Source organism: Antechinus flavipes, chromosome 5, assembly GCF_016432865.1.
Source record: "Antechinus flavipes isolate AdamAnt ecotype Samford, QLD, Australia chromosome 5, AdamAnt_v2, whole genome shotgun sequence".
Lineage (NCBI taxonomy): Eukaryota > Metazoa > Chordata > Mammalia > Dasyuromorphia > Dasyuridae > Antechinus > Antechinus flavipes.
The window spans coordinates 1,265,086-1,292,577 of NC_067402.1; the positions used below are offsets into that span (position 1 = coordinate 1,265,086).

Genomic DNA, 27,492 nt, shown 5'->3' on the forward strand with positions numbered 1-27,492 from the left:
GTTTTCTGGGTTCCCCCGGAGCGGGGGCAGCGGGAGCCAGGGCGGTGGCGGAGGGAGGGGAGCAGAGAATCCACGGGACTTTGCCAAGCGATTGGATACGGGGTGAGGAGGCGCCGAAGGACAGGGAAGAGCAGGGCAGCCTCGGAAACCTGGCTGCTGGGGGCCGGGCGGGCCTGGGGCTGGGAAGGTGCGGGGGTCGGCGCTGGGATCTTAATGCTTTCACCGGGACAGGCCGAAGGAAGGAACAGCAAAACTGCCCGGGGATGGGCGCAGGCGTACAAAGAGGGAGCCTCCGATTGGGGGAGATAGAAAGTGGTGTGAAAAAAGTCGGGGTCCGAGTCAGCAGGGAATCGGGGAGCCCGGAGCGTGGGCCGCTCTCCCACGCCCCTAGCCGACCCCGCTTTTGGTCACATCGCCCCAAGGAGAGCCGGCCTGAAGCGCCCAGGCTGCCTCCTTCCGCGGGGGTGCTTTGGGGGGCCCTTCCCCCGGACATGCAGGAAGAGCCTCTGCCCCGGAAGGCCTGGGGGGGGCTTAAGCTGACTTCCCCAGGTCCCTCCCCCGACCCTGACACTCGGCCCGCGCTCCGTTTCCCCGAGCCGAGGTGCTGGGGTCTCCGAAGGGAGGGGGGGTCTGGCCCTCTGCACCCCCCGGTGGCCCCTCACTAGGCTTGGTACTTTTTCAATAAAGGCAGATTCCATTTGCGGCGACGTGTCGGGCGGGCCGGGCGGGCCGCGGGTTAGAGCGCGCAGGCGGCGTGTGGCCGAGCCCGGCAGCCCCTTTCATGTGGCTCTCCGAGACATTCTCCCGGGCCAGACAAACATTCCTGCAGGCTGCAGCGGAGCCGCGCGACCCCCTCCCCTTTGGCCCCCAGCCTCGTGTTTTAACAGGCCCCGCGCTAATGCAGCCTCCGCTCTTTCCTGTAAGTCGCAAACCCATCTTTTCCCTGGAAAACAGCCCTGCGTCCCCCCCCCCCCCCCCCCGGTAAATCAAAGGCAGAGATGTCACCACACGCCAGCGCGAACTTCCCTTTTTCTAATTAAGGAGGATTTGGCCACTGGCTGCGAGGGAGGGGCCGGGCCCTTTGAAAGTGGGAAGGGGATCCAGAGGCGTCTCGCTCCCTTCTCATCGCCGTCCAAACGAAAGCGGATCGGGCCTTGGGGGCAGCTTTGCCCAAGCCCCTCCCACCCCAGGCTTCCCTGCTTGAAGCCGGAGGGCCGCCGGAGGCCATCGCGGGGGATGCTGGGAGCCCACGCGCCCACCGTGACCTCCCCACTTAGGGGCTGGAGCGAGAAGGGCGCCCGGCCTGAGGTCACAAAGGCGGTGCTCGCGGGCGCTGTGGCTCTGGCTGAGCAACTTCCTCATCCTAAATGGGCAGAAGGGCAGGCGGCCCCCCAAGTGCTGTGAGGATCACGGGGGAGGAAGCGCTTTCCAACATTTAAAAATGCACAATCCACGTTGCTTTAGGGACCGGGTTGGGAGAGAAAGATCCGCTAAAGGGAAAATCCAGGGGAGAAATGTAAAAAACAGGAAAAAGAAGCACGTGGTGCTTTCCATCGGGTCTCCAAGGTTCTTTTTCTGCCTGTTGGGATTGCTTTGGGTCCCGGACCCCCGAGAAGAACCAGGCCTTTCAGAGCCGTCCTTCCGGCCGTTCCCGTCCCGAGCATTCCCGGTTCTGCTCGTCTCACTCAGCACCACACGGGTCTCTCCGGGCCTTTCTGGCATCGGCTTGCGCATCATTTCTTAGAGAACAGTGATGTCCCACGACCTTCATGCACCACAGCTTGTTGAGCCTCTCCCCAGGTGCTGGCATCCACCCCTTTCCCAATTCTTGGCTTCGCTGCAAACACTTCTGCCCACGGGCCCTTCCCCCCCTCCGGGATCTCCTCGGGGCGCGGACCCGGTAATGGCGCTGCTGGGCGGAAGCCGCCGGCCCTGGGGCGGAGCCCCAGCTCGCTCTCCGGAATGGCTGGATCCCTCCACAGTTCCACCAACCACGCCTCAGGGCCCCCGTTTCCCGCATCCCGGTTTATCTTTTCTGTCAGGGACCGCGGAGGGGGGGAGGCGCTGCCTCAGTTGTTCTCATTTGCCCTGAGAGAAAGGCTTCGGTCGGCTGGGATTGTTCTGGGAGATGGCGGGCTGGTGTCATTGCAAGGAATGAAATGATGGCTCGCCCCCCCAAACTGATCATAGCCCGCTGGCTTTCCTCCCCACCCGGGCTCTCCCTCACACAACTCTTCTTCTGCCCTGTGACCTCTAACCCCCGACCCCTCGATTCCTTCCCAGCCCATCTCCCTTGCCAAGCCCCTCCCTCCTCTCTCCCCATTCTGACCCCTGGGTGAGCTAGCTCAGGCAGCACTGATCCCCCGCCCCTTTCTCATGCCCGTGGCTGACTGTGCCCGGCCAAACCTCAGCCCTGGCCCCCCCTCACCATCCGCCACCTGCCTTCGCCTAGAAGGAGGCTGGGGAAATCACTCAGCCGTCTGACTGAGGCCCTGGAAGCTGGGGCAACCTCATCCCCTTCCGTCCCGCTGCTCAGTGTCTCTTCCAAAGCTCCCCCCCACTCCTCAACCCCCATGACCCCCTTCCTCCCGCTCTCAGCTCAAAGCCCCGCCTCCCATTTACGGAAACACCCGGGGCCTGCGGCAGGCGCTCCCTCCTTCCTCCTTCCCTCCTCTTCCGCCATCGGGTGCCCCCTGTCCCTCCTACTCCCCCCCCCCCCCCCCCCCGGTAAATCAAAGGCAGAGATGTCACCACACGCCAGCGCGAACTTCCCTTTTTCTAATTAAGGAGGATTTGGCCACTGGCTGCGAGGGAGGGGCCGGGCCCTTTGAAAGTGGGAAGGGGATCCAGAGGCGTCTCGCTCCCTTCTCATCGCCGTCCAAACGAAAGCGGATCGGGCCTTGGGGGCAGCTTTGCCCAAGCCCCTCCCACCCCAGGCTTCCCTGCTTGAAGCCGGAGGGCCGCCGGAGGCCATCGCGGGGGATGCTGGGAGCCCACGCGCCCACCGTGACCTCCCCACTTAGGGGCTGGAGCGAGAAGGGCGCCCGGCCTGAGGTCACAAAGGCGGTGCTCGCGGGCGCTGTGGCTCTGGCTGAGCAACTTCCTCATCCTAAATGGGCAGAAGGGCAGGCGGCCCCCCAAGTGCTGTGAGGATCACGGGGGAGGAAGCGCTTTCCAACATTTAAAAATGCACAATCCACGTTGCTTTAGGGACCGGGTTGGGAGAGAAAGATCCGCTAAAGGGAAAATCCAGGGGAGAAATGTAAAAAACAGGAAAAAGAAGCACGTGGTGCTTTCCATCGGGTCTCCAAGGTTCTTTTTCTGCCTGTTGGGATTGCTTTGGGTCCCGGACCCCCGAGAAGAACCAGGCCTTTCAGAGCCGTCCTTCCGGCCGTTCCCGTCCCGAGCATTCCCGGTTCTGCTCGTCTCACTCAGCACCACACGGGTCTCTCCGGGCCTTTCTGGCATCGGCTTGCGCATCATTTCTTAGAGAACAGTGATGTCCCACGACCTTCATGCACCACAGCTTGTTGAGCCTCTCCCCAGGTGCTGGCATCCACCCCTTTCCCAATTCTTGGCTTCGCTGCAAACACTTCTGCCCACGGGCCCTTCCCCCCCTCCGGGATCTCCTCGGGGCGCGGACCCGGTAATGGCGCTGCTGGGCGGAAGCCGCCGGCCCTGGGGCGGAGCCCCAGCTCGCTCTCCGGAATGGCTGGATCCCTCCACAGTTCCACCAACCACGCCTCAGGGCCCCCGTTTCCCGCATCCCGGTTTATCTTTTCTGTCAGGGACCGCGGAGGGGGGGAGGCGCTGCCTCAGTTGTTCTCATTTGCCCTGAGAGAAAGGCTTCGGTCGGCTGGGATTGTTCTGGGAGATGGCGGGCTGGTGTCATTGCAAGGAATGAAATGATGGCTCGCCCCCCCAAACTGATCATAGCCCGCTGGCTTTCCTCCCCACCCGGGCTCTCCCTCACACAACTCTTCTTCTGCCCTGTGACCTCTAACCCCCGACCCCTCGATTCCTTCCCAGCCCATCTCCCTTGCCAAGCCCCTCCCTCCTCTCTCCCCATTCTGACCCCTGGGTGAGCTAGCTCAGGCAGCACTGATCCCCCGCCCCTTTCTCATGCCCGTGGCTGACTGTGCCCGGCCAAACCTCAGCCCTGGCCCCCCCTCACCATCCGCCACCTGCCTTCGCCTAGAAGGAGGCTGGGGAAATCACTCAGCCGTCTGACTGAGGCCCTGGAAGCTGGGGCAACCTCATCCCCTTCCGTCCCGCTGCTCAGTGTCTCTTCCAAAGCTCCCCCCCACTCCTCAACCCCCATGACCCCCTTCCTCCCGCTCTCAGCTCAAAGCCCCGCCTCCCATTTACGGAAACACCCGGGGCCTGCGGCAGGCGCTCCCTCCTTCCTCCTTCCCTCCTCTTCCGCCATCGGGTGCCCCCTGTCCCTCCTACTCCCCCCGCCCCCGGACGGGCCGGCCTTCCTCCTGGCGCAGACGCTGCCTGTCCGGGTGACCCCGCTTCGCCTCGTCTCCTACCGACCCCGTCCCTCTGCGGACTCACGTCCGTGTCTCCTCCGCCCTGAGAAACCACGCTCACCCAGCGCCCCCTCCCTGCCCTCTGGGGTGGGGCTGGGAAAGCTCCATCTCCTCCTCCGAACCGGCGGCGGGAAGCCCTGGCGCACATTTGGCTCCAGCCACCTGCTAACTGTCATCCTGGGTAATTCGCGTGACTGCCTCAGTCTCCTCATCTGCAAAATGGGGGCCATAACAGCACCCACCTCCCGGGACTGATGGTCGTGAGGACCGGGTCTGTGCAGCGCTCAGCCCAGGGCCACGGGACACTCTCGTCCTGGGGCACGCGGCCGTGAGGGCCGGTCAGGGGCCGGCTGGTTGTCGTCCGCCCTGCATTGGGGGTGGGGGAGGCCTGGGTGGGCACAGTGTGGACCCCCCAGGCACAGAAGCAGCCCCGAGAAGAGGGAGCGCCCCCGCCCAGAGGGGCAGGTCTTCGCGAGCGCTCATTATGGGCCGTTAATAATGCCATTTCCCAGGACCGGCCGCTAATGGAGCTCGCGTTCTCCTCCGCGCAGCGCGTTGGTGGATTCGTCGTGGATGGAGCCCCGAACGTGGGTCTTTCCTCGATGATTATCGCCCACGAGGCCCACGCTGAGCTCATTGATGCCTTCTGGGCTCAGCGTCTTATTTGCAAAATGAGGAATAATAGTAATAACAATGATGACCATTCACTCGGCACTTTCTGGTTTCTCCCTCACGACTCTGAAGTGCTACCCGCGCCCCCATTTTACAGCTGAGGAGACTGAGGGCCTGGGTGATTTGCTTGCTAGTAAGTGCTGGCGGGGGCCCGGGAGGGCGGGGCTGCCTCCGGCCCTTGCTCGGGGAACAATCTCTCCCGGATCCCGCCCCGCGGAGCGCCCGCCAGCCCCGGCCCGGCGCCCGGCTGCATGTGGGCACCAGGGCCGGCTTCCAAGCCCAGCGGCAGCTGCGGTTCCAGGACGTGCCTTCCCTGGGCTGGCCCGACTGACTCAGAAATTAGAAGCAGCTTTCCCTGCCACTTGGAGGCTTGGGGCCTGCAGGGAGAGGGGGGAAGCCCTGACAGCTGAGCCCCCCCCCCCATGGGGCTCCTCGTGGTGGGGGTAAAAGAGCCCGGTCGACCTGCTGAAATAGATGGGGGTCAGCCCCGGGCCGGCAGGAAGCGGGGCCGGAGCTCAGGGACCCCGCAGGCAAACTCGGCTCCCCCCGGGGCTGGAGGAGTGGAGGAGCCGGGGCAGAAGGCGGGCAGCAGCGGAGGCCCGGGCGTATGGAGAGACCTCGAGGCGGAGGGGGCGGGTTTGTCCCCTGGAGCCCGAAGGACAGAGCCCGGAGCAGCTGGGCTGGGGGGAGAAGGCACGGGGCTGCTGGGGCAGGGGCTCTCCTGCTGCCCGCCTACCACCTGCAGGGCCGGGGCCCCAGAGTTCCCCAGCTCACGGCTCTTTTCCCAGGCAGTGGGGGGGGGGGCTCCCTGCGGGTGGGGGCAACCTCGGCCTCGTTCCCAGAGCCCCAGCTCCCGTGTGTGCAGTAGGTGCTCAATAAAGGCTGAGGCTGTGGCGGGCCCTTGCGAGTGCCCACAAGTGTCCATCTCTTCAGAAAGAACGCGGGTGGGCTCCCGGTGCCAGGAAGGCCTGAGTTGGGATTACAGCTGCGCGCCCCCGGCGTCTCCCCTTCAGAAGCGGGGGTGATAATCACACAGGGCTCTGGGATCCCCCAAATATGAGCCCATTTCAAAAACCAAGGAGGGCGGGCGTGGAGCCGGCCGGCCCAGGGAGCTCCACAAAGCACTTTGCAAGTGCAAAGACCGCCTTTGATAACGGATCCTTGGGCACCAGCGGCCGCCCTGTGAGCCAACGCCGTCCCTGTCTCCCACCAGCCCCGACAGCCGTCCCCCGTGAGCCCCATCCCTGGTGACCATTCCCCATGAGCCCCGGGGGCCGCCCCCCCCCCCTGTCACTGAGCAGGGCTCTCTCTCTCTGCTCTGTCCGGCAGTCCTCCGTGATGTCCGTCTGTCTGGCGCGCTTCCATCCCAACCTGGTGGTGGGCGGCACCTACTCGGGCCAGATCGTGCTCTGGGATAACCGCAGTCACCGGGGGACGCCGGTGCAGCGGACGCCCTTGTCTGCAGCTGCGCACACGGTGAGTGAGGCCGCGGGGGGCCCGGAGGGCGGGGGCAGGAATGAGCAGGAGGCGAGAAAGCTTCCCGTCTCCACAGGCGGGGCCCAGTCCGGCCCGAAGGCGGGGCAGACAATATGGCCCCGGGGACCACGGGGGGGGGGGGGGGGAAGAGACAACATGGCCCCGGGGACCGAAGGCGGGGGTGGGGGTGGGGGTGGGGAGGAGGTAGGGGAGAAGAGACAACATGGCCCCGGGGACCGCAGGGGGGGCAGACAATATGGCCCCGGGGACCGCAGGGGGGGCAGACAATATGGCTCCGGGGACCGCAGGGGGGGGGGCAGACAATATGGCCCCGGGGACCGCAGGGGGCGGGGCAGACAATATGGCCCCGGGGACCGCAGGGGGCGGGGCAGACAATATGGCCCCGGGGACCGCAGGGGGGGCAGACAATATGGCCCCGGGGACCGCAGGGGGGGCAGACAATATGGCCCCGGGGACCGCAGGGGGGGCAGACAATATGGCCCCGGGGACCACAGGGTGGGGGCAGACAATATGGCCCCGGGGACCGCAGGGGGGGGGAAGACAATATGGCCCCGGGGACCGCAGGGGGGGGGAAGACAATATGGCCCCGGGGACCGCAGGGGGCGGGGCAGACAATATGGCTCCGGGGACCGCAGGGGGGGGCGGGCAGACAATATGGCCCCGGGACTTCCAGGAGAGGACTTGGGAGAGTGGGCCTGGGGCAGGCGAGTTTCATGGAGATCTGGGCCTTCTGGGACATCTCCGGAAGGAGACCCTCCCCCCCCGGCCCCGTTGGGGGCCCAGGGGCTGCTGCCGGAATGCGAGGGGGGAGGCCCCTCTACGCGACAGCGCAATCCCCGGGGTTAGAAGTCACCATCTCCAAACCATTTCCCGTAATTTAGCTGGAGAGGCTCAGGCCGCCGCTAATGGGTCGAGGGCTGGAGCGTTTGGGGAAAGGACAGGTGTGTGTCGCAATTAAGGGGGGCCCTTTCCCCATCCCGGCTCTGACGTTCAGGATAAACGGCGCTCCTTCTCCGGAACGCCCAAATTAGGCGGGGAATACAAGCGGGCCATTGTTCCCGATGGGGGGCTTCCATCTGGGGGCCGCCGCCTCCCGCCCGGCAGCTGCCTCGGGGCAGGGGAGTTTGCCCCCGCCAGGGGGAGGGCAGTGAGGAGTGACAAGCCCCCAGCAGGAACGATGATGGCTGACGGGCCTTCGATGGGGGCGGGGCTCCCGCGATCTGGGGAAACCGCCCGTCTGTTCCCAGCCCTCGGCCGTGCTCCGGCCTCGCTGGCCACACTCGGCTGGGGCCGGGAAGTTACAGACTCGGGCACATCTGGGTGCCCGGGCCGGGCCAGGAACAGGCGAGCCTTCGGGGCACCCAAGGGAGGGAACACTCCCCGACCGGGAGGCGCAGGGCTCCCCGTCCTAGAGAGCGGTGCCTCCCGCAGCCCCGTGTTCCCATTGTCCGGACGAGGAAACTGAGGCAGGGGGCCGGCTCGCGCAGGCAGAAAATGCCCGGCTCTGATGCCGGGCCGGGCTCCCTCAGGCCCGCCCTCTCCCCCAGGGCATCTGCGGGAGCAGAAGCCTTTCCCCGTGAGGCGGAGAGGCTGCCGGCCCGGGCGCGAGCCTCCTTGTCTAGGAGCCAGCCCGCAGCGGTCCCAGCTGTTTCTGAGCCACAAATGTCCCCCACTTGGCACTAGGCAGAGGGAGGCTCGGGGATCCCCGAATCTGACCCGTGGAAGGGCCCCCAAATCGGGAGGTCTCCGGGCAGAGGCTGGACAGCCCCTGCGGGGGAGGCGGACCCCTCCCCTGGCTGGCTCTGAAGCCCCTCCTCTCTCTGGGACCCTGGAGCTGGGCCCTTCTAGCCTCCTTCTGACCGAGCGCTGGGCCGGCAGCCCCCGCAGAACCGGCTCAGGCCAGCGCCGAGGCCCCGCCAGGGAGGTTCTGGGGCAGGAGCACTGCCCACCCGGGAGCACCGGCCACCCGGGAGCACTGACCCCCCGGGGCCCCAGCCGCCGGCGCCTCTCCTCGGGCTTCTGTGCGGCCCCGGCAGTCACGCGCCCCTCTGCCCACAGCACCCGGTCTACTGCGTCAACGTGGTGGGGACCCAGAACGCTCACAACCTCATCACCGTCTCCACCGACGGCAAGCTGTGCTCCTGGAGCCTGGACATGCTCTCCACGCCGCAGGTGAGGGCGGGGCGGGGTGGGGGTGGGGCGGGGGGCGGGGGAGGGCGCGGGAGCTGCGGGCAGGCGAGCCCCCGTGACCCCCCCCTCTCGGCAGGAGAGCATGGAGCTGGTGTACAACAAGTCCAAGCCTGTGGCGGTCACCGGGATGGCCTTCCCAACCGGAGACGTCAACAACTTCGTGGTGGGCAGCGAGGAGGGCACGGTCTACACGGCCTGCCGGCACGGAAGGTGACGCCCTCCCCGGGGCTCGGGAGGAGGGCCGGTGGGCATCGTGTGCCCCGCCCCGGCTCCCACCAAGTTCTAGACCGGGGAGCCCACGGAGCCTTGGCGGGGGGAGAAGAGCAGACCCCTGCTCTGTGGGGCTGGGAGGGCGGGGGCAGCCAGGGGTCCGGCCACCACGAGGGGGGCCCTCTGAGCTCCCACCTGAGCTGGGGGGGGGGCGGCCCGCCTTGGCCACTCATTAAGTTAGAGGGAAAAGAGTGGAAGAGGCTGCCCTCGCTGGGGGCGACAGCAGCAGCTGGGAAAGGACAAGGGAAGGGCAAGGGGTTCCAGCAAGCAGGCGGGCAGCCTCCCTCGGCTTTCCGTCTGCCACCCTCCTCCCTGTCTCTTCCCTTCCTTCTCTCCCTCTCTTTTTCCTCCCTCTCTCCCTCTTTTCCTTCTTCCTTCTTGTCTCTTTTTTCCTATCTCCTTCCTTTCTCTCCCTCCCTCTTTCCCTTCCTCCTTCCCTCCTCCCTCCATGCTCCACCCTCCCTCTCTGACATTTCCTGCACAGCCCCCCTCCCTACATGGTGGTCCTGGTGGAGAGGAGGAAGTGGATGGTTTGACCTCCAGGGCAGGCGGCAGCTTGGGGGATGCCAGTCTGGCCACCCAGGAGCCAGGGCTTCCAAGACGCCCACTGAGTTTGCGTTCTGTGGTCTTCCCGCAGCAAGGCCGGCATCGGGGAGGTCTTTGAGGGGCACCAGGGACCCGTGACCGGGATCAACTGCCACATGGCCGTGGGGCCCATCGACTTTTCCCACCTCTTTGTCACCTCGTCGTTTGACTGGACTGTCAAGCTGTGGAGCACCAAGGTAGGAGCTCCTGGGTCTGCCCCACCCGGTGCCCCCCTCTCCAGGGCACTGCCAGCCCAGATCCCAGGGCGGCCAGACCCCGCGGGCCGCGAGGCTGCCGGCTTTTCCCAGGGCGAGGCCGGCCCCTGACCCTTGTGGCTGAGCATCCCTTTCTCAGGCCTCAGTCCCTGCTGAGCGGCCAGCCCTGAGCTACGTCCTAGAGCTAGAGAGAGGCAGAAATGGCCGAGGAGGGGCTCAGTAATGGGGGAACGAGTGTACACCCCGAGTGCGAACGTGCAGAAAACAAGGGGGCTGACGGGGAAGACACTGACATTAATGGGGGGCTTCCTGGAGAAGGGGGCTCGTGCAGGAAGCCAGAAGGGAGGAGATGGGGAGGGGACGTCCAGGCAGCCGGGGGCCCTGGAGCAAGGGCATGTGGTGGGGAGCAAGATGGGAGAGGAGGGAAGGGGGGTTGGGTCATAAAGGGCTTCGTGAACTTGGTCTTGGTGGTGAGAGGGAGCCATAGAAGCTTATTGAGCGGGGAGGGACGTACCAGTCCTGTGTTTCAGGAAAATCACTGTGGTGGCGAATGGAGGATGGCCTGAGGTGGGGAGAGATGGAGGCAGGCGGGCAGACCCCTCCCCACCAGCATCAGAGGAGAGAGAGGGGCAGTTCGGGAGATGCTGGAGGGCTCAGGCCATGGGACGGGGCACCCAGAGGTGGGGGTGAGGGAGCCAGGACCTCCCAGGAGGATGGGGACGGGGCGTTCTCAGCAGTAATGGGGGAGTTCAGAAGAGGGGATTGTGAGAGAAAAGCGCATGGGCTGGCTTCTCAAATCCAAGAGAGAGGTCAGGGCTGGAGAAGGGGCCGCAGGAACAGCAGGAGACAGAAGGCGACTGGATTCGTGACACTTGAAGAGGCTAGGGAACAGCCCCGAAGGAAGAGGGGGAGAGGGCCCAGCCCTGAGCCTGAGGTCCATCCCGAGCCCTGGGGGTTACCCCCACCTTGAGGGGGTGATGCCTTGAATCAAGATCCAGCAAACATTGCCTTGGCAGGAGAGCCAGAAGAGAGGGAGTCCCAAAATCTAGAGAAAGAACCAAGTGGGAGGGGATGGGAACAGGCATTGGTTAAGTGCCTACTATAAGCTTTGCAAATAGGATCTCATTGGTCTCCCTGGAGACCCGTGGCCGGAGTCAGTGGCCATTTGTTCGGGATGCCGGTGGGCAGCCTTGGGCAGCTGTGGTTGGACTGGTCGGGAGCTCTCCGGCCCCTCTCGGGCCCCAGACCCCTCTGGGCTTCATTGGGGCTGCCCGGTGCTCCCAGCCTCTCCCATTCTTCTGTAAACACCTTCAGGGGAGAAGCTCATTCTTCTTTATAGCCCCAGAAATGAGCACAGCGTGAGCGCTGATCAGAGGTCATTGGACCAGCCCCTTTTGTCCTCTGCACATTCAGCATCCCTGAGGATTAATTAGTTACTCTACTTTTGGGAGAGGGAAACAGAGACACACAGAGACACACAGAGACGGAGGGAGGGAGATGGAAAAAGTGAAAGATACAGAGAGACAGAGAAAAAGAAAGAGACAGAGAGGTAGAGAAAGTGATAGAGAGATGGAGAGACAGAGACAGAGAAATGGAGAGACAGAGAAACGGAGAGATGGAGAAAGTGATAGAGAGATGGAGAGACAGAGAGAGAGATGGAGAGATGGAGAAAGTGATAGAGAGATGGAGAGACAGAGACAGAGAGATGGAGAGATGGAGAAAGTGATAGAGAGATGAAGAGACAGAGAAATGGAGAGATGGAGAAAGTGATAGAGAGATGGAGAGACAGAGACAGAGAAACCACATGTAAAGTTATGTAAAACATTTCCATAGATGTCAAGTTGTGAAAGAAAACATAGATCTCCCACCCTAATAAAACTAAAAACCTTCAAGAAAAAAAATTAAGTTAAGAAAAATAGAGATAGAGAAATGGAAAATGCTTCCATCTGGATTAGATGTAATCAGTTCCCTCTCTGGGTCTGGATAGGATTTTTCATCATAAATAGTTGTGTAGTTGTGGATGACTGCTCCACTGAGAATAAGAAAGTCATTTACAGCTGAACATTGCTAGTACTTTGTATACAGTGTATTTCACTGTTTTTAAGGTTTTTTTTTCCCCCAAGAGCATCCTGCTTATCATTCCCTGAGAACAATAATATTCCATCAGAGAAATTTGTTTTGAAAAATATTTTATACTTACTATTGATAATTGTATTTCCCCCTATTTATTCTCTTTTTTCTTTCACCTTGTTCCTCCTTAAAAGTGTTTTGCTACTAACCACCCCCTCTCCCAATATTCCCTCTCTTTTATCATCCTCCCCTCCTTTCCATATTCCATTCCCTTCCTATTTTCCTGCAGGGTAAAACAGATTTCTGTCCCTCTATTGAGCATTTATGTGTTATTTCCTATTTGAGCTAATTCTGATGAGAATATAGTTCACTCCTCCTCCTCTTCCCCTCCACTTCAAAAGTTTTTTCTTGCCTCTTTTTTATGACAGATAATTTGCACCATTCCACTTCTCCCTTTCTCCCAGTACATTCTTCTCTCATCCCTTAATTTCATTTAAAAATATTATTCTTTCATATTCAATTCATACTTGTGCCCTCTGTCTATATATACTCTTAATTGCCATAATAATTGAGAGTTCTAATGAGTTACACGTGTCGTCCATGTAGGAATGCAAACAGAGAAGCTTCATTGAGTCCCTTCTGGTCACTTTTGTGATCACCTCCTTATGCTTCTCCTGAATCCTATACTAGAAAACCAAACTTTCCGTTCAGTTTTGGCCTTTATATTATGAACACCTGAAAATCCCATTTCATTGAACGACCACCTTTTCCTCTGAAAGATTACGCTCAGGCTTGCGGGGTAGGCGACTCTTGGCTGCAATCCTGCTCCATCGCCCTCCAGAACCTCGTACTCCAGCCCTCCAGAACCTCGTACTCCATCGCCCTCCAGAACCTCGTACTCCAGCCCTCCAGAACGTACTCCAGCCCTCCAGAACCTCGTACTCCAGCCCTCCAGAACGTACTCCAGCCCTCCTGTCCTTAAATGTAGAAGTTGCTAGAGCTTGCTAACAGCGCCCTGACTGTGACGCCACAATGCTTGAAAGGTTGCCTTCGGGATGCTCGCAGTGTTTTCTCCTTGGCCTGGGAGTTCTGGAATTGGGGCATAATGTTCCTGGGCGGTTTCCTTTTGGGATCTTTCAGGCGGTGATTGGTGGATTCTTCCCATTTCTATTTTACCCGAGGATTCTAGAATACCAAAAGTTTTCCTTGATCATTTCTCGAAAGATGGTGTCCAGGGCCTTTCTGTGTGGACCTGGCTCTATTTTCCAGGCCAGTTGTTTCTCCCATGAGATGGTTCCCCTTTTTCTATCTGGTTTGGTTTTGCTTCACTGTATCTCGAGCGTCTCTGAAGCCGGTAGCTTGCACTTGCTCAATCCCGTTTTTAGAGGCATTGTTGTCCTCGGGGAGCCTTTGTCTCTCTCTGACTTTCTGCATTTCCCTTTGTGGGCCTCTCAAGTCTTTCCCTAAAGTTTCTGTTACTGGGTTTTCAGGCTCCCTTTTGAACTCTTCCATGGTCTGAGGCCCGTTCTCACTTTTCTTGGAGACTCTGGCCGGCCCCGGCTCTCCTCTAAATGCTCAGAAGTTGTTTTCTGCTCATTCCCCGGCCGGAAGGAGGGCGGCCCTGTCCCGGGCTGTGCCGGCTGCTTCAGAAATCCTTCTGGAACGCGGTCACAGGCACTGGGCCCCGCCCAGCGGGCGGGGGTGTCCCGTTAGCGCCCGTCCCTGTCCCTAGCAGCAGGCGTAGGGCGCTCCCGGCCGGGCTCCGGCATGAGGGTTAGATGCTGGGCGCTCACCCACCCGTGGCCGCAGACCCTCCCGTCCGGAGCCCCCGGCCCTGCGCTGGCTCTGGGTCCGACCTCCCTGGACCCTTTCTGCTGACCTTCCGGTCCCTTTGGTGACCCCGGGCTGCGGGGCCTGGAAGCCCCCAGGACTGCGCTGATTCCCAGGTCGGCTCCGGGCTCCCACCTTCGAGCCTCTCAGTCACTTCGGCTGTAAATTCTCCTCCGTCTCGTTCTGATGCTCGAAAATCTGTTTAGTCATTATTTAAAGGAATTTGGTGCAGTTTGGGGGAGACGTCGGGCAAGTTCCCGCCTTTTGTCCGCCATCTTGGCTGGCCGGGCAAGTTCCCGCCTTTTGTCCGCCATCTTGGCAGCCCCTCCCAATGCTCATGAGTTGTGGGCTGCAGCCGGCCAATCACCAATCAAGTCTTTGCACGCCCTTGCTGCGTCCCAAGGAACAGAGACACTCGCTGGCCTGAGGAGGGACATTCTTCCTAGTGTGGAAACAGAACAGCTCGAGACTCCAGAGCCAGCCTGCAGTTTTGTGAATCGCCCTGTTCATCCAGCCAAGGGAGAACCAGTCTTCCTCATGGTCATCTTCCTCTTCTTCCTCATCGACCTCATCATCTTCATCTCCATCTTCATCATCTTCACCATTTTCACCCACCAGAGCTTTGAGCCGCAGGGGCCCCTCCTCCCCCCCCCCCCCCCCCGCCCCCCAGTGTCCGGAGGCCACCTTTCTCCATCCCAGATCCCAGGAGGGCACTGAGTTCCCAGGATCCTCCTCATCTCCATCCCAGTCACCATTTTGCTCCTGCTGAGATCATCCGATCCAGCCCCATACTATTCCTCCCTTTTCTGCTCCCTACAATCTGGACAAACGTCCTGCTCATCATCCCCATGCCTTTGTCCTGTCAGTGCCCCATGGCAGATGCTCTTCCCCCTTCCCTGTGCTCCCCTCCTCCCCTGTGCTCCCTTCCTCCCCTGTGCTCCCCTCCTCCCCTGTGCTCCCTTCCTCCCCTCCTCCCCTGTGCTCCCTTCCTCCCCTCCTCCTCTGTGCTCCCTTCCTCCCCTCCTTCCCTGTGCTCCCCTCCTCCCCTGTGCTCCCCTCCTCCCCTGTGCTCCCCTCCTCCCCTGTGCTCCCTTCCTCCCCTCCTCCCCTGTGCTCCCTTCCTGGGTCAGCTCCTACCCACGATCTGTAGGAAGCCCGCCGCCGTTCCCTTAGCTGCCGGCGACGCCCCCGGGCGGTTTCTCTCGGTGTTGCAGGGCAGCGCTCAGACCCACCCTGAGGCGGAGCTTACTTTCCCGCGCACACAGGAGGGGGCGACGCGGCCGCTCTCCTGCTTCTGGGCGCCGGGAGCTTGTGGGCCTTTAGTCGGTGCTTATTGTAACGAATGAAAGAAGGTGCGGACGGGAGCTCAGAATTGGGGGGCGGGGGAACGGCGCGCGCCCCCTCTTCAGTGACTGAGACCGGCCGGGGAGTGGGGGGGCAGGGCCGCTCCCCGCGCAGTTTAGTTCCTTTAAATGTGCGCCCCTGTGCGGGCTGGAGGATCCGGGGCCCGGCGGCCGCTCCTTGACACGAGGGTTCTCCTGCCTCCGCCGGCCTGCAGATCCCTCCCTTTCTCCCTCCCTCGCGGCCCCCCTAGCCCCGCGCTCCCCCAGCCCGCATCGCTTGGTCCGCGCTCTCGGCCCTGGCTCGGGGCGCCCTCCGTGCGTCCGCCGGAGCTTTGCGGGCCTCTCCCCGTCCTTCCCCTCCCCACGATTCTCTCCCCGCCTCCCTCCCCGGGCACCGAGAGCCTCCGATGAGGGAACCTGGAGCCTGCGCTCCCTCTAACTCCCCGCCCCTCCCCCCAGACTTTTATCCCTTAATTCCACCCAGGAATTCCTGGGCTGCCTCCCCTCCCTCTAATTCCTCGCGGGCTCCGGCTTCCAGGCGCTCCTCCGCCTGTGTGGCTTCTGGGAGTTCCGGCTTGCCTTGGTGCTGCCCCACCCCACCCCCCACCTCAGCTCGGGGCTGGAGATGCCCCCGGAGCCCGCGATTCCCCCGGAGCCCGTGATGCCCCCGGAGCCCGTGATGTCCCCCGGAGTCTGTGATGCCCCCGGAGCCCGCGATGCCCCCGGAGCCCGCGATGCCCCCGGAGCCCGTGATGCCCCCGGAGCCCGTGATGCCCTCAGAGCCTGTGATGCCCCCGGAGCCTGTGATGCCCCCGGAGCCCGTGATGCCCTCAGAGCCTGTGATGCCCCCAGAGCCTGTGATTCCCCCGGAGCCCGTGATGTCCCCGGAGCCCGTGATGCCCCCGGAGCCTGTGATGCCCCCGGAGCCTGTGATGCCCCCGGAGCCCGTGATGCCCCCGGAGCCCGTGATTCCCCCGGAGCCCGCGATGCCCTCGAAGCCCGTGATGTCCCCCGGAGTCTGTGATGCCCCCGGAGCCCGCGATGCCCCCGGAGCCCGTGATGCCCCCGGAGCCCGTGATGCCCTCAGAGCCCGTGATGCCCCCGGAGCCCGCGATGCCCCCGGAGCCTGTGATTCCCCCAGAGTCCGCGATGCCCCCGGAGCCCGTGATGCCCTCAGAGCCTGTGATGCCCCCGGAGCCCGTGATGCCCTCAGAGCCTGTGATGCCCCCGGAGCCCGTGATGCCCCCGGAGCCCGCGATGCCCCCGGAGCCTGTGATGCCCCCGGAGCTTGTGATTTCCCCCGGAGCCCGTGATGCCCCCGGAGCCCGCGATGCCCCCGGAGCCTGTGATGCCCCCGGAGCTTGTGATTTCCCCCGGAGTCTGTGATGCCCCCGGAGCCCGCGATGCCCCCGGAGCCCGTGAAGCCCCCGGAGCCCGTGATGCCCTCAGAGCCTGTGATGCCCCCGGAGCCTATGATGCTACATGAGCCTGTGATGCCCCCGGAGCCTGTGATGCCCCTGCAGCCCGCGATGCCCTCGAAGCCTGTGATGCCCCCGGAGCCTATGATGCTACATGAGCTTGTGATGCCCCCGGAGCCCGTGATTCCCCCGGAGCCTGTGATGCCCCCGGAGCCCGCGATGCCCCCGGAGCCTGTGATGCCCCCGGAGCCTATGATGCTACATGAGCCTGTGATGCCCCCGGAGCCTGTGATGCCCCCGGAGCCTGTGATGCCCCCGGAGCCCGTGATGCCCCGGAGCCCGTGATGCCCCCAGAGCCTGTGATGCCCCCGGAGCCTATGATGCTACATGAGCCTGTGATGCCCCCGGAGCCTGTGATGCCCCCGGAGCCCGTGATTCCCCCGGAGCCTGTGATGCCCCCGGAGCCTGTGATGCCCCCGGAGCCTATGATGCTACATGAGCCCGTGATGCCCCCGGAGCCTGTGATGCCCCCGGAGCCCGTGATTCCCCCAGAGCCCGTGATGCCCCCGGAGCCTGTGATGCCCCCGGAGCCTATGATGCTACATGAGCCTGTGATGCCCCCGGAGCCTGTGATGTCCCCGGAGCCTATGATGCTACATGAGCCTGTGATGCCCCCGGAGCCTGTGATGCCCCCGGAGCCTATGATGCTACATGAGCCTGTGATGCCCCCGGAGCCTGTGATGTCCCCGGAACCGCGATGCCCCCGGAGCCCGTTCCCTCAGCTTGGTGACTGGCTGTGGCCTCTCGGGTCCGGGCTTGGCTGCGGATGGCAGACCCCGGGCAGAGCGGCCCCCAGCCCGTTCCCCCTCACGGGCCAACACCAGTCAAAGCCTGTTTAATAGGATCGAGTCTTTGATAGAGATAATTAACTTCTTTCTGCTCGGCGCCTCCTGGATTAAGGCGGCTTCTCCCATGCAAATCAGGGAAGCGGAGGGGAAGCAGAAATCTGGAGGGGAGACAAGCTTTTATGTGGCTTCCAGCGTGTGCTTAGGGAAGCGGCTGCTGGCAGAGTCCCCACTCCCTGTGCCCCCCTTCTGTGCCGGCTGGGCGTCTGCACCCCCAGGGTCGGGCCACCCTGGGCCCCAGCCCCATCTGCACCCCTCGGGAGGATCCGCAAGGCCCCCATGGGAGGCCCGGTCCCCCGCCACCTCCCCCCCTGCCCAGGCCTGTCTGCCCCCCTCGCATGGGGCCACTGGAGGCCTGGCTGGTCCGCGCCCCTTGGGGGGCTCCAGCGGGTGGGCGACAGGACCGGGATGGAGCAGGGAAGCCATCTTGTCCCTCGGGACGCAGAAGCGCCTTGGAAAGAACCCTTGGGTGTCGGGCTGGACTCTGCCAGGGGAGTTCCCTGCCCGCAATGAGCCTCCCTTCTGCCCCGAGAGGCAGGGCCCGGAGAAGCAAACCTGCAGCAGCCTCGGGAGTCCGGCCTCGGGCCGCCCCCCAGCTGGGAGCCAGCCCTGCCCCTCCCCGGCCTCCCCCGGGCCCGGCCGCCCCTCAGGCTCCGCAGCCTTCCTGGTTCTTGGGCCTCCCTCCGGAGCTGCCCCAGGGACCCCCCAGTGAGAGGGCCTAGGACCCCTCGCTCAAGTCCCATTGGCAGCTCAGGGATCCGAGACCAAACGGGATTGAGGAGCCGTCGGAAAGCCTAAGGGACCCGTGGGAGAGAAGCGGAGCCTCCGGGGCTCTGGGGCCGGATCTGGCTCCCGCCGAGGGTCCTGGGGCAGCAGGAGCTGGCCAGGGAGGCCGGAGCGGGATGGAGAAGGCCGGGAGTGGCCGGCGGCAGGAGGCCCTGCTTAGTCTGGCCGAGGAGGACTCGCCTCTGCTTCTCTAACAATGAGGCGGCCGCCCAGGCCGCCGAGGGAAATGGCCCCCTGGCCGGGGACCCCCGTCCCTGCAGCGGGTCAGGCAGGCAGAAGCCCCTCGCCAGGCAGAGGCCTCGGACGCCCGGATTCGGAGGCTCCCTTTCTAAAATGGCGTTTTTTGTGCTGTAGAAACACAGAGCTTGAGGGGCCTTGAAGCTTCTGTCTCTTCTCCGCCCTCTCTATATTCTTCCTCTTCCTGTATCTTCTCCCCTCGTCTCTGTCTCACCCCCACCCCGTTTTTCTCCTGTCTCGTCTCTCTGTCTCTGACCCTCCTCCCTTTTTGTCCTCCCTCTCCCTGTTCCCTCTGGGTCTCAGTCTGTCTCCAGCTGTCCCTGGGTCCTCCCTCCTCCTCCTCCCTCCTCCTCCTCCACCCTACGACCTCAGGTTTCTCTCCTTCGCCCTCCATGGGTGGCAGAAATGCCCAAAGCGGCAGCCCCAGGGTCGGTCCTTCTGTGGCCCCCGGCACGGACCTTCCCGAGTGACCCTTTCCCTTTCCTGTCCCCAGGTGGTTTCCCTCACCCCCAGAAAGGAAGGAAGCTTTATTTCTACACCTGCTTTTGCCCCAGGCGAGGAGCCCCAAACAGCCTCTGGGCAGGTTCGGGCTGTGTGGGGGACAGGGTCTGAATCCCTCACACTGCGGCCCCTCCAGGGCCCGCTCCAGGGCTCTGAGAGAGAGGAAGCACTTTAAGGAGAAAACCCCAAAAGTCTGTTCTCTGGAAGGTGCCTCGGCTGGCTGGAGGGAAGGGAGCAACAGGAGGAGGAGGAGACAGGAACAGAGAGGGAGGAAGAGGAGGAAGAGGAGGAGGAGGAGAGGAGGAGGAGAAGAGAAGAGAAGAAAGGAAGAGGAGGAGGAGGAGAGGAGGAGGAGGAGAAGAAGAAAGGAAGAGGAGGAGGAGAAGAGGAGGAGGAGGAGAAGAGGAGGAGGAGGAGAAGAGGAAGAGGAGGAGAAGGAAGAGGAGGAGGAGAGGAGGAGGAGGAAGAAGGAGGAAGAGGAGGAGGAGGAGGAGGAAGAAGAGAAGGAAGAGGAAGAGGAGGAGGAGAGGAGGAGGAGGAAGAGAAGGAGGAGAAGAGGAGGAGGAGGAGGAGGAAGAGAATGAGAAGGAGGAGGAGGAGGAGAGGAGGAGAAGGGGAAGAAGAGAAGGAAGAGGAGGAGGAGGAGAAAGACGAGGAAGAGAAAGTTGCTGTTTGCTTGCCTGCTTTTGCCTCACAACTGGAGTTTGTGCCCTGAATGCTCCCCACATCAGAGTTTGCCAGCTTGCCCCTTGCCGGGGTCCAGCCTGTGCCGGGCTCGGTCTCCCACAGGTGCCTCCTTGCCCAGCTGGAAGCGCTGGTGCCCCGTGCCCCGCTGACGCCGGAGACCCTGGAGGGTCCCCGCCACCCTCTTTGTGGAAGCCGGCCTTGCCGCGGTCTCAGAGCTGGGGAGTGGCTGCTCCCGGAGGCCGCCGCACGCGGCCCTTCGCTCTCCCACCTCTCTGGCCCGCCAGCCAAGGTGCTCACGGGAGGCCCCAGTGAGAGGGAGCTGACACCCCCGGGCACACCCCCGAGGGCTTTGTCCGGGAGCCCAGTGGGGGCTGCCGGGGCCTTCCCTGGGGCCCTGAGGGAGGCTCGGCCTTCCTGGCAGCACAGGGTCACTGGGGGCGCCTTCGTCTTGAGCCTGAGCTCCGGGCTGGAGTCAGGGAACTGAAAATAATGAAGACAGAGCCCCCGCCGATCAGTGCCAGAACCCGGCCCAGACTGCGGCCCTCACTGTGGCCAGGCCTGGGGAACGAAGCCCGAGCGGCTCCCACAGCTTCATGCTCACCTTGGGGTCTCCGAGCGGTTCGCCCCCCACTGAGTGCAAGGGCAAAGCGACTCAGCTCTGGGGGATGTGGGGGTCCTGGGGAGATGGGGCCGGGGTCGGTCCTAAGCATCCATTAAGCATCTATTGTGTGCCAGGCTCTGGGCTAGGCCCTTTCTCTTTCCTCTCTGTCTCTTTTTTCTGTCTTTCTCTCTCTCCTTATCTCTCTGTCTCTGTCTCTCTGTGTCTGTTTCTGTCTCTGACTCTGTCTTTTTCTGTCTCTCTCTGTCTCTTTATCTCTCTCTGTGTCTGTGTTTCTGTCTCCTTCTGTCTCTCTCTGTGTCTGTGTTTCTGTCTCTGTCTCTCTGTCTCTCTCTGTATCTGTGTTTCTGTCTCTGTCTCTTTGTCTCTGTGTCTGTGTTTCTGTCTCTGTCTCTTTGTCTCTGTGTCTGTTTCTGTCTCTGACTCTCTCTGTCTCTGTCTCTCTCTGTGTCTGTTTCTGTCTCCGTCTCTTTGTCTCTCTCTGTCTCTTTGTCTCTCTGTGTGTCTGTTTCTGTCTCTGACTCTTTTTCTCTGTCTCTGTCTCTTTGTCTCTCTGTGTCTGTGTTTCTGTCTCTGTCTCTCTCTGTGTCTGTGTTTCTGTCTCTGTCTCTCTCTGTGTCTGTGTTTCTGTCTCCGTCTCTTTGTCTCTCTCTGTCTCTGTCTCTCTCTGTCTCTTTGTCTCTCTGTGTGTCTGTTTCTGTCTCTGACTTTCTCTCTGTCTCTGTCTCTTTGTCTCTCTCTGTATCTGTGTTTCTGTCTCTGTCTCTCTCTGTGTCTGTGTTTCTGTCTCTGTCTCTCTCTGTGTCTGTGTTTCTGTCTCTGTCTCTTTGTCTCTCTCTGTATCTGTGTTTCTGTCTCTGTCTCTCTCTGTGTCTGTGTTTCTGTCTCCGTCTCTTTGTCTCTCTCTGTCTCTTTGTCTCTCTGTGTGTCTGTTTCTGTCTCTGACTCTTTTTCTCTGTCTCTGTCTCTTTGTCTCTCTGTGTCTGTGTCTGTGTCTCTGTCTCTCTCTGTGTCTGTGTTTCTGTCTCCGTCTCTTTGTCTCTCTCTGTCTCTGTCTCTCTGTCTCTTTGTCTCTCTGTGTGTCTGTTTCTGTCTCTGACTCTTTTTCTGTCTCTGTCTTGCCCTCTTGCCCCAGGAGCCTGTAAAGTGCTGTTTGGGAAGTGGGGGTCAGGTCGCTGGGTGAGGGTCTGGAGCCACAATGACAGAGTTGCCCACCACCTTTCCGGGTGTGGCCTCAGTTTGCTTACTGTAAAATGGGGCTGACACTAGGGCCTCCCTGTCTGGGGTGCTGTGAGGACACGTGAGAGAAGCTGTACGAAGGGCCTGACAGAGCGGGTACAAAGTCTGGCGACTCTGGTTCTCAAGGGGCTCACAGAGCTGTGGACGGGTTGGGAGGTCAGCTCCCGACGAGCAGGGGGCTGAGCTGGGAGGGAGGCACAGGGCTCGGGGCGGATGGGGCGGGAAGCCCCCCATTCCCCGCGGGTTTGCGGGTTTGATGCTGATGGGAAGCACTGGAGTTCATGGAGTGGCTGGGGAGAGCTGGGCCCCAGCCGCCCTTTAGGAAGAGCACTGGGCACCCCAATGGAGGCCGCCCTGGGGGGGAGAGGCTGGAGGTAGGCGGGCAGAATAGGAGGCTGTCCCCACAGTCAGGCTGGGGCAATGAGGCAGATTCCGGAGGCCAAAAGGGATGGGGGGGGGGGGCTGGTGGAGGCCGGATCCAGGTTGGCAAAGATGGCCTTGGGAAGTACCAGTGGGACACAGGAAGAAAGGCCTCCAGGTCACAGATCAAGAGACCGCCAAGCTGTGCAAAAGGCAGCAGGTGGTTGGGTGGGGCCTCCGACAGAGCCGAGGCTGTAGCCCGGGTGGGGCCGTGAGAATGGCGGAAGAAGAGAAGGGAGGGGGAAGGCGGTGGGGACTCCCGTGGTGGGGGATCCAGCCTGGGGGACGGAGGCCTGCTGCGCGGAGGGAGGAAGAGGCCCGTGCGGAAGGCTGGCGGGGGCCCCCGGGGAGAGGCCATTGGCTGTGAGGAAGCAGCCGCTCAGGCCCCGGTCCCGGAGCTCGTCCGCTGGCTCGTGCCCTCAGGCCACCCTGTGAGCGAAGTCTTCGGGCCACGAGCCTGGTGCTAAGTAACCCGTTCTCTGGGCGGAGTCCGGGACCCAGTCGGGGCGCCCTGCGGGCCTCCCCCGCCGAGCTGGCCGCCAGAGGTCCGGGCCGCTCCAGCCGCCCGGAGCAGGGCCGGGGCGGGGGAGCCAGGGTGGCGTCTAGGCGGGTCTTCGGGACCCGAGCGTTCGGCGCGCAGGCGGCCGGGCCCGGGAAGGAGGCGCGGCTGCTCCCGGCCCGGGAAGACCCTATTGTTTAGCTTTCTGTCACCCGAGAGAAGAAGACTTAATTTCTTTTCTCTCTGGGGTTTTCATTATCATTTAAATTTCATTTTCCATTAATTGATCAGGGATTAGTAAAGTGATTATGCAGAAATTAGACGGCACGCGGCTGCCTCGGAGGCGGGCGGCGCGGGATGAATAATGCATGCGGCCCAATTACTCCGCGCCGTGGGCCATTTCGCGGAGGGGGGGGGGGGCGCAGAGGTGCCCTGAAAGGGCGTCGGGAAAGCGCCTCGGACTCCCGGTGGGGAGGGATCAGGAAATGCCGAGGTCCGGAGGAGGGGGAACGACGTGGGACAAGATGGCAGAGGGAACCGAGATCAGGGGACCCCGGGCCTAGGGGAGCCGGCCTTGGCCGCGTTCCGGCTCCGGGAGTCCCCTTTCTCCTTCCTTCCCCGCCTCTCTCTAGCCGAGTTGATCCAGCCCAAGGCGCAGGAGGCTCGCGTGGCCGCTGGGGGGCAGGCGCCTCCCGCCTTCTCCGGTTAGCGGGACGGGAGCCCTGACCAGCCCAGCCCTGCCTGAGGGGGGGGGGGGCCCGCAGGAATGCGCTCCACCCCGAGCCCGAGCCCTTCCCGCATCCTGCGGATCCTCCAGGTGCCCTCCCTAGCCCTGGCCCCAACGTTGCCCCCCCCCGTCTCCCAGTGACACCCCCTAGCTCCCCCCTCCCTCTCCCCTGGCTCGGCCCCTCCGCCTCCCTCCCTCAGTCCCCTCTCCGGTGCCTCGGTGCCTCCCGCACCCCCTCACCTGACTGTCCCCGCCCCACCCCCGCGGCCAGACCAGGACTTTCATCTCGGGAAGTTTTATGGCGCTTTGTAAACGTGCAAAGTTTTTAATTAGACTCGTCCAGACCGTCTGGGGGCCCCGGGCGAGCGCCAGCGCCAGCGAGTCTGGGGGGGGGGGGTGCCCGTGGGTGTGCCCGGGTGGATGAGTGTCCCGCTGTCATTGTGTGCGCGCGTGCGCCGGAGCAGGGGGCACGGGGCGCTCCCGCTCCCCTCCGGCCCGCCGCCCCACCCCAGCGGCCAGCATCCCCACCCCTGTCTCCGCCCGCCCGCAGCACAACCGAGCTCTCTACTCCTTCGAGGACAACGCCGACTACGTCTACGACGTCATGTGGTCCCCCGCGCACCCCGCGCTCTTCGCCTGCGTGGACGGCATGGGCCGCCTGGATCTGTGGGACCTCAACAGCGACACTGAGGTCAGAGCCGCCCCCGAGGCCGAGCGGGGCGGGAGGGGCAGGGGCGCGGGTGGGGGAGGGGGGCAGCCCCCCGTGCTCTCCCCTCTCCCCCTCATTGCTCTGCTGGCTGGACCGGCCGGCTGGGGCTTGAAAAAACCGGGGGAAGTAGAGGCAGGCTTCTGGGAAGGGCTCGCTCCCAGAGCGGGCAGGAGGCTCGACTGCCTTCATCCCTCAGTGCCCCCCTCGTAGTCAGGGAGTGTAGACCAGCCGGCCCCTGGGCTGTCACAAGCCTTCAGGGTCAAGGGCAAAGGGGCCTGGTTGCCCCCGTCGCGGCCTGAGGCTGCGAACAGGTGAGGAGAAACGGGAGGAGGAAGGGGAGGAGGAGGAGGGAAGAAAGGGGGAGGAGAAGGGAGGGAGAAGGAAGGGGAGAGGGAGGAGGAAGGGGGCTGGGGGTGAGGCGGGAGAGCTCGCTCGCCAAAGGGGCCTTTGAAGTACCGGGGCCAGGAAGCGGCTCAGCCCTTTTAATTAGCCAGCTCCGGGGGGCGGGAGGGGGGCGCTAGTCCGAGGCAGGCCGGGCTCCCAAAGGTGGGGCCCGGGGAGCCCGGGGCCCGGCTCCTCCGGCAGCTTGGAGGGGCGCCAGACTTCAGATTGTTGGAAAGCTGTTGCCGAGCCGGGGGGAGGGGTGGCGCAAAGGTACCCGGAGCCACGCCCTCTCCCCCTCACTTTCTCCGGGCGTTCCGGGCAGGGCTGCCCCGCGGGTGTCCCGGCCCCCTCCGCCCCTCCCCGCGGGCGCCCAGCCCGGCCCCCTCCGCCCCTCCCCGCGGGCGCCTCCCTTGCCGCGGGACTAGCTCTGGGCTGAGGCCGGAGCACTTACACGCCCACGCAGTCACGTCACGCACGTGTCCAGCCCGTCACCTTGCGACCCCTGGCCGGGCTGAAGAGTCCCAGAGCCCGATTAAACGTCCCGGCCCCGGCTTTGGCGCCTCCCCCCGCGCCCCCATCCTGTGCCCCGGGAGCCGGCCCGCTCCGAGGCTTCCCGGCCGTTCTTCGCTCGCTCTCCCCGCGTGTCGCTGGCCGAATGCTCCCGCCTTTGCAAAGACGGCGCCGGGAAATTCTGGGGGAAGCGATGGAAGAAGGCCGGGAAAAGCCGCCCCGGGCCCCGTCCCTGCCTTCTTCCCGACCGGCAGGATCTGGGAGGCGAGGAGGTGCGGCTGGGCTCAAACCCCGGCGCCTCCAGGGCAGGCTTGGCCGCGGCCAGACCCCGCACGGGCACCCGAGGGCGCCCCCAAACCTGCCTCTGGCGCTCGCGGCCACGTCAGCATTCAGAGCTCCCTCTGGGTGCGGCCGCTGAGAAGGCTGGGGATGCCTTTCGGGCCGGGTCCCCGGGACTCCGCGCCCCCCGCCCGGGGCCTGGAGAGCGCGGAGAGCAGGCCCGCCCCAGGCAGCTGCCTCAGCCTTTTCTGAAAGGACAGGCTTTGTTCCCGACACCTTTTGTTCTTGCCTCCTTTCTCCGGGTGTCTTCGCCATTCCCCCTCCGAGGGCAGCCCCCGCTAATGAAACCCGAGCTAGACCCCTCAAAGGCCGCCTCATCTCCAGGTGGAGGGACCCCCCCCCCAATAAGGCAGGTCCCGACTTCAGTCTGGCTCCCCGGGCTCCCCCCTCAGCCCCCGCTTGGGGGTGACACTGCTCCTATAGAATGCAGCCGGGCCGAGGCTCCCAGACCAGGCCAGCGCTCAGTGGGCTTTGGCCTTAGCCAAGCTCCTGGCTTCCTGGCCCGGCCCAAATCCCAGCCCGGCTCTTCCCCCCGCTGTTTCTCTGAGAACCTCCCTGCCCAGGAGGTGATGGGGCGGCCCGGGGCCCCCAGAAGGAAGCGCAGGGCGCCCAGTGCGGCCGCAGCCCTTGGATCTGCTGGTGATCCAAGCAGGATCCTTTCCCATCAGGGCGGCCCTGGCCCGGGGAGCTGCGGGGCCCTCCCGGGGCTTCCTTGGCCCCCAGTTCTCCCGGTCCATGCCATTGGGTCTCTCAGGGGAAGTCTCCTTTGGCCTCCACTCCTCCTCCTTTCTCAGCAACCTCCTGATGTCTGGAAGCCGGCCTTTCCCCGGCCCACAATTCCTGCTGCAGGGCCCTCTGGGAGGAGGGGCCAGCTCTCTGGTGTCAAGTGGAAAATGGGGGGCGCCGGGGTGTCAGTGTCCCGGAGGGGGGGGTGTGAATGTTCTCATTTGTATATGTGACTGTGTGTGAATTTTGTGTGTTGTGTACTTATATTTGTATGGAGAGAGAGACAGACACTGAGTCAGAGACAGAGCAGGCTTCCTTTCCCACCCAGGTCTCTGGGGAGCTTAGCAGCCTCAAAGAATGGTGCTAAAGAACAATTTGCAGGCCCTCCCTCCCCCTCCCCCTTCTCCCTTCTCCTTCCCCCCTCCCCCTCCCCCTTCTCCTTCCCCCTCCCCCCTCTCCCTTCTCCCAGGCGGTGGAGGTGATGGGGGTGGGGGTACTGCCAGCCAGACCCCAGAGGCAGATTCAGGCCTCTGAACTTCTCCTTCCTTCCTCGGCAGGTCCCCACCGCCAGTGTGGCCGTGGAGGGGGCCTCCGCCCTGAACCGTGTCCGCTGGGCCCACACTGGCAAGGAGGTGGCCGTGGGGGATTCCGAAGGCCACATCTGGATCTACGATGTGGGGGAGGTGAGTGTCTGCTTCCCTACCCAGGGCAGGCCGGGTTTCTGGTCTGCCAAGGGCCGGTGCCAGGGGTGGGCACCGGGGAGCCGTCGGCACTGGCTTCTGGGGGGTCTGGGCCCTCCTGGGCGGGCCCTCGCAGATCCGGCGGCAGCGGAAGGCGCCGAGCTCCCCGGGTCCCTGTTATTGCCTGTCGCCGCGCCTGGCGTCCCCACGGAAGGCTCCCGACCTCCCCCGGGCAGGCTTTGAATGACGAGGTCTAATTGAGGAGTTTGGTGCCGCTTCTGGGAGGACAAACTTTTAATGGGGATGCGCTGTGGCAACCCGGACTCCTGCAGCCCTGGCCTCCCAGGCTCCCCCGGCCTCCGCTCCTTGGGAATGAGGCCCCGGGCAGGGTGGTCTAAAGGCGCTGGCCCTGGGGCCGCCCCAAGGAGGCGCGAATAAGGGTCATTCCCTGAGCATAATGGGAGTGAAGGATGGGTGCGTTTCCCATAGGGAAGGCTTATGCAGAGGGCAGAGGGGTCTCCCGGAGCCTGTAAAAGGCTCTGGCCATTGTTGGGGGGGTCCGGAGCCCAGCTCGGTCCGGCCTCGCCCTCAGGCTCCTGGGCTCCGGTGGAGCGGGATGGAGTGGGGGCTGTCCCAAGGAAGGGCCTGAGCCTTGGGGGGGGGGCATCTGTTTGCATTGGTGAGGAAGAGGGAGGCTTCCCTATGAACTCTTTGCCGACTCAGAGAAAGATGGCGCCCTAGGAACAGGAAATGCTCCTGCTAGCAAGCTGGCTGCCCTTTAGGCGACTGCACTTGGGTCTAGGAGATGGGGGAAGGTTTTTAAGTTTGGTGAATGGTTCATTTTTTTTTTTTTTTTAAATCTGGGCTCACCGAAAATGGCGTCCTCCCTCCCTCCACCC

The 27,492-nt window shown here is 63.3% G+C and overlaps 1 protein-coding gene across 6 annotated transcripts in view; it reads left to right on the forward strand.

Moving 5' to 3' along the window:
- Window positions 1-27,492, forward strand: part of DYNC1I1 (dynein cytoplasmic 1 intermediate chain 1) — a 137,350-nt gene that overhangs the window by 95,484 nt on the left and 14,374 nt on the right. For 5 of the 6 annotated variants that reach the window (XM_052000497.1, XM_052000500.1, XM_052000501.1 and 2 more), the window contains 6 exons: window positions 6,537-6,683; window positions 8,763-8,876; window positions 8,971-9,104; window positions 9,802-9,946; window positions 23,796-23,936; window positions 26,471-26,596. In XM_052000497.1, the coding sequence (XP_051856457.1) occupies window positions 6,537-6,683; window positions 8,763-8,876; window positions 8,971-9,104; window positions 9,802-9,946; window positions 23,796-23,936; window positions 26,471-26,596 (807 nt within the window). The remainder of the gene's footprint in view (window positions 1-6,536; window positions 6,684-8,762; window positions 8,877-8,970; window positions 9,105-9,801; window positions 9,947-23,795; window positions 23,937-26,470; window positions 26,597-27,492) is intronic. The other variant, XM_052000502.1, reaches the window with a different exon arrangement.